This window comes from Petromyzon marinus, unplaced genomic scaffold (genome assembly GCF_048934315.1).
Source record: "Petromyzon marinus isolate PM22_M1 ecotype Great Lakes invasive population unplaced genomic scaffold, UKy_Petmar_22M1.pri1.0 PM_G_Scaffold_223, whole genome shotgun sequence".
NCBI lineage: Eukaryota > Metazoa > Chordata > Hyperoartia > Petromyzontiformes > Petromyzontidae > Petromyzon > Petromyzon marinus.
This window is the reverse complement of record NW_027422788.1, coordinates 105,611-117,152: the sequence shown is the minus strand read 5'-3', so window position 1 is coordinate 117,152 and position 11,542 is coordinate 105,611. Positions and strand designations below refer to the sequence as shown.

At 52.1% G+C, this 11,542-nt stretch overlaps 1 protein-coding gene across 1 annotated transcript; it reads left to right on the top strand.

The window, feature by feature from the left end:
- The first annotated feature begins 599 nt into the window (after positions 1-599).
- LOC142913088 (uncharacterized) lies at positions 600-6,979 on the top strand. The gene is made up of 2 exons (XM_076060774.1): positions 600-745; positions 5,408-6,979. The coding sequence occupies exon 2, from the start codon at positions 6,050-6,052 to the stop codon at positions 6,977-6,979; it is 930 nt and encodes a 309-aa protein (XP_075916889.1). The 5' UTR covers positions 600-745; positions 5,408-6,049.
- Positions 6,980-11,542: the final 4,563 nt, after the last annotated feature.

Genomic DNA, 11,542 nt, shown 5'->3' with positions numbered 1-11,542 from the left:
CCTCAAATGTCCAGCCCGTGATTTGCAGATAGTTTAAATATGCACTGTTGAATTTATGGGCAGTGCTGAGTCTATGGGGCAGTGCTGAGTCTATGGGACAGTGCTGAGTCTATGGGACAGTGCTGAGTCTATGGGACACTGCTGAGTTTATGGGGCAGGGCTGAGGCTATGGTCATTGACAAAATACAAACGATGTAATTTGTGAATAGTTTGCCTCGTGAGGGGCATAAGATGTGCCAGTATTCGTCGAGATGACTGTTTTCTTTTCACCCCGCGAGTAATTTATTGCTTAAAGGAGACATCGTGGAGGGAAACAATGGGAGTGATATAAAACTACATCTGTGTGCTTTGTGGTTGTTCCTACAAGTAACTAAACCTACCCACGTGACGCGGGAGTTTTTTCCCGCCAAATTTTTTTTGGCTCCTCCCCACCCCCGCCTTGGAGCCAATCAGGTTTGGTTCCCTCCTACCCACGTGACATGAGATTTTTTTTTTCCCGCTAAATTATTTTGGCGTCTCGCCCTCCTCGCTACGCCTTGGAGCCAATCAGATTTGGTTCCTCCCTAGCCACGTGACGCGAGATTTTTTTTCCCGCCAAATGTTTTGTGACTCCTTTCCCTCGGCCAGGCGCCGTTTTGAAAGTCGTGAGGTGCGGTTTTGAATTTTTTTTATTTTGGAGCAGAAATTGACGACGATGACGACCCCCCAGGGGTGCGAGATCGCCTCTCGTGAGGGAAAACGTGAGGTAAAAAGTGGCCTCAAATGTCCAGCCCGTGATTCGCAGATAGTTTACAAATGCACTGTTAAATTTATGGGCAGTGTTGGGTCAATGGGCGCGGTGCTGAGTCTATGGACATTGACAAAATACAAACGATTTAATTTGTGAATAATAATGTAGCCTGGTTATTAAGTATGGTAAGTGTACTGACAGTCTATAATGTAGACTGTAGCCTGGTTATTAAGCTGAGTGAGTGTACTGACAGTCTATAATGTAGACTGTAGTAATGGTTATTAAGTATGGTGAGTGTACTGACAGTCTATAATGCAGACTGTAGTAATGGTTATTAAGTTTGGTGAGTGTACTGACAGTCTATAATGTAGACTGTAGTAATGGTTATTAAGTATGGTGAGTGTACTGACAATCTATAATGTAGACTGTAGTAATGGTTATTAAGTATGGTGAGTGTACTGACAGTCTATAATGTAGACTGTAGCCTGGTTATTAAGTATGGTGAGTGTACTGACAGTCTATAATGTAGACTGTAGCCTGGTTATTAAGTATGGTGAGTGTACTGACAGTCTATAATGTAGACTGTAGCCTGGTTATTAAGTATGGTGAGTGTACTGACAGCCTATAATGTAGACTGTAGCCTGGTTATTAAGTATGGTGAGTGTACTGACAGTCTATAATGTAGACTGTAGCCTGGTTATTAAGTATGGTGAGTGTACTGACAGTCTATAATGTAGACTGTAGCCTGGTTATTAAGTATGGTGAGTGTACTGACAGTCTATAATGTTGACTGTAGTAATGGTTATTAAGTATGGTGAGTGTACTGACAGTCTATAATGTAGACTGTAGTAATGGTTATTAACCTGAGTGAGTGTACTGACAGTCTATAATGTAGACTGTAGCAATGGTTATTAAGCTGAGTGAGTGTACTGACAGTCTATAATGTAGACTAGTAATGGTTATTGACCTGAGTGAGTGTACTGACAGTCTATAATGTAGACTGTAGCAATGGTTATTAAGCTGAGTGAGTGTACTGACAGTCTATAATGTAGACTAGTAATGGTTATTAACCTGAGTGAGTGTACTGACAGTCTATAATGTAGACTGTAGCCTGGTTATTAAGTATGGTGAGTTTACTGACAGTCTATAATGTAGACTGTAGTAATGGTTATTAAGTATGGTGAGTGTACTGACAGTCTATAATGTAGACTAGTAATGGTTATTAAGTATGGTGAGTGTACTGACAGTCTATAATGTAGACTGTAGCCTGGTTATTAAGTATGGTGAGTGTACTACAGTCTATAATGTAGACTGTAGCAATGGTTATTAATTATGGTGAGTGTACTGACAGTCTATAATGTAGAATGTAGCCTGGTTATTAAGCTGAGTGAGTGTACTGACAGTCTATAATGTAGACTGTAGCGGTACGTAGCTAACCGTGCTAATTGTGTTCTGGTTGCATTTTGCACAATTATAATAGTACAATATGGCACCAATCTTTAGCACGAATGTTCAGTTTTATCCTGAAAATTCATCTCTGACACTTTCAGTGAATACCTGAAATGATTTCCATTGAGAATGTCAATCTCTTGACGCGTAAGGGGAAAATATCCCGGTGGGTTATGACCACGCGATGCCTCGCATTCACCAAGACAATGCAGTGAATGTGCTGGGGGAAAGTAAGCACATTAAGAGCAAATATCCTAAACAAAAAATGTTTTAATAAAACTTGACCATAACGTACTCTTTGGCTTTTTCGGTGAAGTCACATAACGGCCAGCATGTTTTTTTCCCCTCCAAATGTTTTTGTAATCTGTGCGCATAACCTGATGAAATGAATGACCTCTTTTTTTAAATAACCCACGTGACAGATCCAACTCATCTCTCTTAAACTATAAACTAGTTTTTCTATTTTATTGTACAAGGTAAGACCCACTGAGCTATGTAGCTTTTTTTCACAAGCGACCTGGCCATCACGAATAAAAGCTCAACACAAAGTGACTTCATCGTGTGGAAATGTATCGCAGTTAAATATTTTACATGCGTGATGTTAATTCTAAATCTGGAGGGGGGGAAACCGGAGGAACCAGAAACATCCATGCAACCACGAGGCAGAGACACGCACACTCCAAATATACTACCAGCAGCTCCACTATCAACAACAACAACAACCGCAGTTCGCCACTAAGTGGCGGTGACATCACCACGACGCTTGTGCCAGGCGATGTGCACCTTGAGGCCACGTGAATTGTCGAACGCCCGCTGGCAGGAGGTCACGGGGCAGACCCAGATGCGACAGGTCGACTGACTGAGACGACTGGCTGATGCACCACCTGTGCCCCCTACTGTGCAACTTGCTGTCCTCAACGGATGGCACCTCAGCCAGCCACTCACAGGGGGTGACTTCCTCCAATATTTGAGGCACCGCAGCCTCAGTAGGGTCATCCCCACTTTGTCCCACGTTGTTTTCCTGGCTGAGGGATTTCCCCTTCCCCAGGACTTCAGGAATGCTCAGAAAATCTGCAAACCTGTTCCTGGGGGTCGGATATTGGATCACCGTTCTTTCCCCTAATGATGGTAATAGGTGTGGCGCTGCAGGTTACTTTTTTGATGGAATTAAAGAGTGGTTTGTGATCGTGGGCCACTGAGGGAGACTCCATCTCCTCAGCAACCCGCGACCACCACCCATTCTTGCAGTGCCTCACGGCTCTCCGAACCTCCGAGCGAAGGCTGCGGTAAGCCTCCTCATTCTCCGACGTGGGATGCTGTAGCCGATGAGAGTGGGCCTGTCGATTTTTCTCAGCCGGCTTGAACACCTCCTGTCAGCCAGGGTCTCTGGGGAGGTCTGGACCGTGTACCCAAAGCAGCCATTGCAGCTACATGAGCTACAGTCCTAAACCTCGCCCATTTCCCCTCGACATCAAGAGGAGTGGGGGACAATGCCAATCCCAGCCGCAAGCGATGATGAAATTCTCGTTTGTAACTTTCATCAGCTAGCTGAGACCATGCCACTAAGGGTTTGAATGGGGTCCTGGGTGTACACCCACCACCGGAGTGGAAGAATTGCAGGTGCATCTTACAGATGACAAGTCGATGGTCAGTGGGCAGATCAGCTCCACGGTAGGTCCTGGTGTCAAGGACATGGGCCCGCATTCGCTGCTCCATCACTATGTAGTCCAGCAGATGATCTTGCTTGGACCCGGCATGCATCCATGATGTGGTGTGGATGCGCCGATGCCGGAACAGCGTGTTGGTAATTACAAGCCCATGGGCTGCACAAAAATTAAGCAGCCTCCTGCCGTTGTTATTGAGCTGGTCTGCCCGATGCCTTCCAATTACTCCAGACCAGGTGCCAGCATCATGACCAACTCAGGCATTGAAGTCACCCAACAAGATGACTCTATCCCGAGGGGCCACTTTAGCCAGCACCTGTGACAGGAGGTCATAGAAGGCATTTGACTCATTGGCCTTGCTTCCATCCCTCCACGGATGTTCGTCTTTGGTGGGGGCATAAGTTACCATGACCACCACTCCTCACCTGTGGTTGATGGGAAGGCGAGCCCAAAGTAGCCTGGGGCTTACAGCTTCCCACACCTCATCACCATGCTCCCACACCCCTTCATTCTTTTATTCAGAAAAAGAGCCACACCCTGTTGTTTGGCAGTCTCCTGCCCCGTGTAGAGGACTGTCCACCCCTCATGGTGGCAGGAGCCAGAGCCGGTCCACAGGACCTCCTTATTACCACAGAGATCCAGGCGGTACCGGTCCAGCTTTTGACAGAGGAGTGGCAGCCTCTCCTCCGCAGTGAGCGTTCGAACATTCCACGTGGCCACACGTAGTGGTTTTTTGTTGTTTTTGGAGGAGCCCCGAGGGGAAGGATTCAGTCTCCTGGCTCCGCCAAATGGGGTTTGGTCAGGAGACGTCATAGACGCCTGTCCCCCCGGGGCGTCCGGCACAAGCTTATTTATAAAATGTTGTGGTCGTGGTTTAGCGGTAATTAATTGGAGGTGGAGGGGTTACCAGCCCCTCACACCTGTCCAGAGCCCCCACTTAGCCACTGTGGTGGTTACAAACGCCATGAGGGGAAAGGCCAATCCGAATTGGCCCTCCCCCCCGGCACTGCCCACGGCAGCGTTGCCCGTCCGGCACCACAAGGAGGTAGGGGGTTGTTTTGCCGGACACCACCACCATTACCACCACTACTACCACCAACACTACCACCACCATTACACCACCACTACTACCACCACCACTAGCACCATTACCACCACCACTTCCACCACTTCCACCATTACCACCACTACTACCATACACTACCATCACTACCACCACCACCACCATTACCACCACTACTACCAGCAACACTACCACCACCATTACACCACCACTACTACCACCGCCACTAGCACCATCACCACCACCACTTCTACCGCCACTTCCACCACCACCACCACCACTACTACCATACACTACCATCACTACCACCAATACCACCACCACCACTACTACCGTACACTACAATCACTACCATCACCACCACCATTACCAACATCACTACAATCACTGACCACCACCGCTACCACCAATACCACCACCACTACCAGGACGTTTGCGTGCTGAATGCTGGAATCTGATCCCGCGTCTCCTCCCTCTCCTCCGGCCCTCCCCCCTCACCAGTGGCCTCCCAGACGGCCTCCCCCGGCCCGGGCCCCGGCCCCGGCCATGGCCACGGCCGCCCCCTCCGTGAGGGCTCGCTCCTCCTGGCCCATCCGGGTGCCCAAGCGCTCCGCGGACGACGCCGGAGGAGGAGGAGCCGAGTCCCACGCGGCGCCCTCCAAGGTCGCTCGCCCGCTCCACGACGACGACGCTGGGGGGCCGGGGCCCGCGCCGGGGCCTCCCCGCCACGACCGTCATCTTCGTCGCCCCGTGACGTTCCGGGCTCTCGAGGGGGGGCGCCGCTGCCGGGAGACTCCGGCGGCGGCGGCGCCCCCCCAGGAGAGCTTCCGTGGCGGCGGCGGCGGCAGTGGCGGCGCCCGGACGACGCCGACGCCGGGAATCGGCCCGAGGGTCGCCCCGGAGCGCGGAGACGGCGGCGGAGAGTCGGGGCCGGCGCTTGGCGCTGACGAGGCAGCGGGCTAGGAGGAGGCGGAGGAGGAGGAGGCGGAGAGACGCAGGGAGGCCGCGTTTGGACCGCGTGCGGCGTGGAAGAGACACTTCGACTTTTGGTGGCAGGGCGTGGGCAGGAGGGCGAGCAGCAGGAGGGGCGGAGGAGGAGGCGGAGCGAGAGGAGAAGGAGGGGAAGAGGAGGCCGAGGCGGCGATGAAGGCGGAGGAGGAAGAGGAGGAGGAGGTTTTGACCGGGCAGTCGTCGCTAAGCAAGCGGCGGGAGGCGGCGGCGGCGGATTGCCCGGCGGGACCGAATCCCGATCCCTGCCCGGGCTCCTCTACCTGCCGCGCTCCTCCGCCTCCTAAGCCTCCTCCGCCTCCTTCTCCTCCGCCGCCGCTGGCGGCGGCGGCGGTCGCGGGCAAGCGGCGCTCGGCCCCGCGTGGGGCGACGTTCCACTTCTCCTCGCTGATGACGCGGCCGCTGGCTGAGCCGCCGCCACCGCCCACCGGGAGGCGCCGGGGTCGCGCCCTGGAGAAGCAGCGACGGAAACAAATTCAGCAACAATACCGGCAGCAGAGAGCGTCGTCATCGTCGTCCAGCTGTTGGTCGTTCTCGGACGCATCGTCGTCGTCGTCGTCTTCATCGCCGGAGGAGGTGGTGGAGGGTGACGAGGTGAAGGAGCGGAGGGACGAGGAGGAGGTGGTGGAGGGTAACGAGGTGAAGGAGCGGAGGGACGAGGAGGAGGAGGAGGTGGTGGAGTCTACGGGGGGCGTCCGCAGGCTGTTGCTGAAGTTTTGCGTCAGTCGCCTGCAGCCGAGCATTGACAGAGCACAAGACGATGGGGAGGTGGCGGACAACGAGGAGGAGAACGAGGAGGAGGAGAGGAAGACGAGGAGGAGGAGGAGGAAGAAGAAGAGGACGAGGAGGAGGAGGAGGAGGAGGGGACTACGGAGATCACGCAGTGCAGCCGATGATGACGACTGCAAGTCGGGCGACGAGATGGAGGAGGAGGAGGCGGAGGAGGAGAGGGTGGCGAGTCTCAAGAGGATGGAGGAGTGCCGGATTCTCAAGCAGATAGACGACATCATGGCTGAGATACCCCAGCTGGAGGGGAGATGCAGGGTGAGGAGGAGGAGGAGATGAGGTGTAGGGTGGTGAGGAGGGGCTGGGTGGTGAGGTGTAGGGTGGTGAGGAGGGGCTGGGTGGTGAGGTGTAGGGTGGTGAGGAGGGGCTGGGTTGTGAGGTGTAGGGTGGTGAGGAGGGGCTGGGTGGTGAGGTGTAGGGTGGTGAGGAGGAGGGTGAGGAGACTCCAGGGCAGCGGGTGAGGGCGTTGGGAGTGGCTCACTCGCTCGGACACTCAGTCACTCACTCAGTCACTCACTCAGTCACTCACTCAGACACTCAGTCAGACACTCAGTCACTCACTCAGACACTCAGTCACTCACTCAGTCACTCAGCCACTCACTCAGAAACTCACTCAGACACTCAGTCACTCACTCAGTCACTCACTCAGACACTTACTCAGACACTCACTCAGACAGTCACTCACTCAGTCACTCACTCAGACACTCACTCAGACACTCAGTCACTCAGACACTCAGTCACTCAGACACGTACTCAGACACTCAGTCACTCACTCAGTCACTCAGTCACTCACTTAGACACTCAGTCACTCAGACACGTACTCAGACACTCAGTCACTCACTCAGACAGTCACTCACTCAGACACTCAGTCACTCAGACACACACTGACACACTGACACACACACACTGACACACAAACTGACACACACACACTCAGACAACAACAACAACAACAACAACCGCCATTCGCCACTAAGTGGCGGTGACGTCACCACGACGCTTGTGCCAGGCTATGTGCACCCTGAGGCCACGTGAAGTGTCGAACGCCCGCTAGCAGGAGGTCACGGGACAGACCCAGGTGCCACGGGTCGACTGACTGAGATGACTGGCTGATGCACCACCTGTGCCCCCTACTGTGTCAACCTGCTGTGCTTTAGCCACCCGGCGCTCCGCTCGTTGTTCTGAGCGTCGTTCCTCCGCCCTCCGTTGTTGTTGGAGGGCGACTGCCTCCAACTGCCCAGTAGCATCCTTCACGAGCCTCCTCCACAGAGGCCGATCTTGACACCGCTGGTACCAGTCATCGGCAAGTCCACTCAGCTCCACGTCCTCCTGTACCACATCACTCCATCTCTTCTCTAGCCCGTGCCGCGCCCGCTTAGCCCCCTCAATCCGGCCAAACAAAAGCTGTTTCGGCATGCGGTGGCTGGGCATGCGGGCTACATGACCCAGCCATCGCAGCCTTGCCTGCCAGAGGAGCTCACCGATGGGACCCTGCCCAGATCTTTCAAGGATTTGTGAGCTCCTCACACAATCCAGTCTGGTTAAACCCAGGATGGATCGTAGGCAGGCCAGCCTAAATGTTTCTAACCGGCGAAGATGTTCCATTAGGGGGGTCCACGTTTCGCAAGCGTAGAGAAGGGAGGGAATGACCGTGGCCGAGAAGACCTGAAGCTTAGTGCGGAGCGACAGACCAGGTAGCTTCCACACAGCGTTACGCAACCGATGAAAAGATATTGCCGCTCGACTGATTCGGAGTGAGATCTCTGCTGTTAAACTGGAGCCAGTCATAAGCACACTGCCCAGGTATGGGAAACTCTCCACTCTCTCCACAACTGCCCCATAACCGATTGGGAGTTGTGGGGGTGGAGTGTCCGATGGTACAAAATACCCAGGCAGGTGCTTAGTTTTGGTGGGGCTGATGGTAAGGCCCCACCTCTTAGTGGCACGCTCCAGTCTCAGCAGCAGCGTCTCCAACTCCTCCTCTGACTGAGCAGCTATTACCAAATCATCAGCATACATAACGTGGTTGAGCAATAGGGAGCCATCCCTTGACCGCACCCGGGCATCGATTAGCCTCCCATTATATCTGTACCATATGGAGATTCCCCCGGTACAGCTATTGAAGGCTTCACGAACTACGTGGTCAAAATAGATGTTAAATAATGTGGGAGCCAGAGGACATCCCTGTTGCACCCCAAGGTGTACAGGGAATGGCTCTGACTCCCGGCCACGTAGTTTTACCCGGGCCCGCTCACCATCATGAAGGTCCTTAATGATCGTGAGCAGAGGGTCAGGTACTCCAAAAGCACGAAGAACGACCCAGAGCCCAGGCCTACTGATGGTATCATAGGCCTTGACCAGGTCAATAAAGCAGAGATGTAGGTCTTGTTGGAATTCCCTACACCTCTGCTGTAGCAGACGGACAGAAAATATGGCATCTGTGCAGGACCGCCCTTTCCTGAAACCGCGTTGGGGCTCCGCAAGCCTCTCCTCAGCGTGCCTGGCAAGGCGATGCTGAATAATCCTTGCCAGGACCTTTCCCGGCACACTGAGGAGTGAGATGCCCCTGCAGTTACAGTCTGTGCGGTCCCCCTTCTTAAAAAGGGGGACCACCAGGGCATCCTTCCAATCCTGCGGAACCCGTCCAGTGGTCCAGACTGTTATGATGTCAAATAGGGCAGTCTGTGCACAAACGCCACCCTCCCTCAGCACACTGACACACACACCATGATACACACACTGACTGGAGGATGTGGAGCGTGGTCAACACATCTATGCCTGAAACATTTTAGAAAGAAGCGGAGAATACGGAACAACCCACCTGTTGTCCATTTCAATTTCCGCGTTGCCTCTAATCTTCAGTCTTGCTGTGTATCCACCGTCTGATGGAGCTCGCCTTCTATAGCGAGGATATCCATCATCTCCAGTTTGTGTGTCTTTAATAAATTGTCTCGGATATTTCTTGCTGCTCTCTATGTCCTTCATACATGCTGCTGCATTGACATTAAGGTTTCCGCATGGTCCATGAATCATATTTGCGGTCACTACTGCAAACAGATTTTGGGTCTTCCTCTGGATTTGTAAACTTGGCAGATATAACATCGATTTGGTTTGGATGAATTTTTTTCTTTCAGCCAGATTAAAATATGAGCGTGGGGAAGTCATCTACATCATTAGACCTCCTTTGGCAGTACCAAAATATAATAATAGTAGGGGTTTTCCCATTTTTTCTGGTAACAAAACTGAAACCTTTTTACAAGGATTCATGTTACAGCATTAACCACAATACCTGCAGTCAAAATGCAAACAAAACACACGCACTATGATAATATATTGGCATTGTCCTTGAAACCGATTGGTCCACACCAAGGGACGGCTTTCTTGAGAGCCTCGACCCAATTGGTGCTCGAGCAGAGGACGCCAAAAGGTTTCAGTTTTGTTGCCAGAAAAAAAGGGGAAACCCCTATGATGTGGAAGTCCTCGCTTCTGCCACTCAGTTGAGTACATCCAGCATCTTGTTTCTCCAAAAAACACGACTCTCAGTGAATGCTCTCGATGAATTTGACTTGCTTTTGTCTGAACACCCTGGCTGTGAAGTTGTATCGACGGCTGGGTGTCTGGCCGAATGAAAGTTTTTATAATTTTTTTGTTTTATCTCAGGCCAAGTTGGATTACATGTAAAGGTAATAAATAAGTCGGGGACATCCATACGCTCGAACGTACGACATGGCACCTTGAGCATATTCGTGCATGCGTCTAGGGCTTCCTGCGAACGTAGCAGACGCCTGGATGCTACAAGGGGGGGGGGGGGGGGATGTAGCGCCATTGTTGGGCTGTATGCGTATTACCACGGGAGCTGACCTGTAATAGCGGACATGCGTCAACAGGGGGTGGTGTACAGACCAGGTGGGACGAACTGGGCCCCCAGACCCCAGCTGGGGGATGTTCCAGGGCCCCCTAGAGAGTTCCATAAGGCTTGGCCAGGGGCGGAGAGACCCTGGAACGGGAATAAAAGCCGGACCCCTGAACGGGTTTGGTGGTCCTCGTCCACCTGAAGCTCTGAAGAAGACTCTGAGCGCTACCCTGAAGACCCTGAAGACCCTGAAGCGAAGAGCCCAGTGACCCTGGCTAGGGTCGGGTTCAGACATAACCAGTGTAGGGTTAGCGCTAGAACCAGAGTAAGGGCACCGTAGTGTGGAGGGACTGCCTCCTGAGGTTATCGGCTGTGAGGGGTCGTAACCCCTCTGTGCTGTGGTTCCCTTGTTGAATAAACGTGTTGCCTCTAGTGAAGCGTCTCGCCTCGTCTTGGGCCCACTGCACGTGTCACCTATGGTAATAAAACCTCTCGTCGCAAAAAATTAGCGGCGTGCGAAAGTGAAAGGTGTTAACGAAGTAAAAATAAATGTTCATTTAAAGCTTTCGTGACTGCAAGGAATTCATGTTCTTGGTTCTTTCGGTTAAGTCACCACGTAGAAGGGAAACGATAAAATAATAAAAATATAAAACAATAAAATTCTCACGACGTTTCGACTGCAACACGAGCAATCGTCGTCAGGTGTGAAAACCACAGCAAGAAATTTTGAAAAAAGTGGCGGGTTTTTTTAACGTTAGCACCACGGAGAGCGATTTGGCAGTTTATTTAGAAGGACGAGTCCATCTATGTTAGGAATAGAGGAGGGGGGAGACGAAAATAATGGAATGCGGTTTGAAAGCCACCATAAGCGTGAACAATCAATTAAGACCCGAAATGGTTCATCAAATCTTTCCAATGATTGCTAAGCCAGAATCCATCTTCCCGGTTGAAATTGTCTCTGTGCTTGTATATGTGGATAGCCTCATGAA

Bases quoted from the DNA above. Each gene is read 5' to 3' on its own strand.
- LOC142913088 (XM_076060774.1), top strand. From the start codon at position 6,050: ATGAAGGCGGAGGAGGAAGAGGAGGAGGAGGTTTTGACCGGGCAGTCG.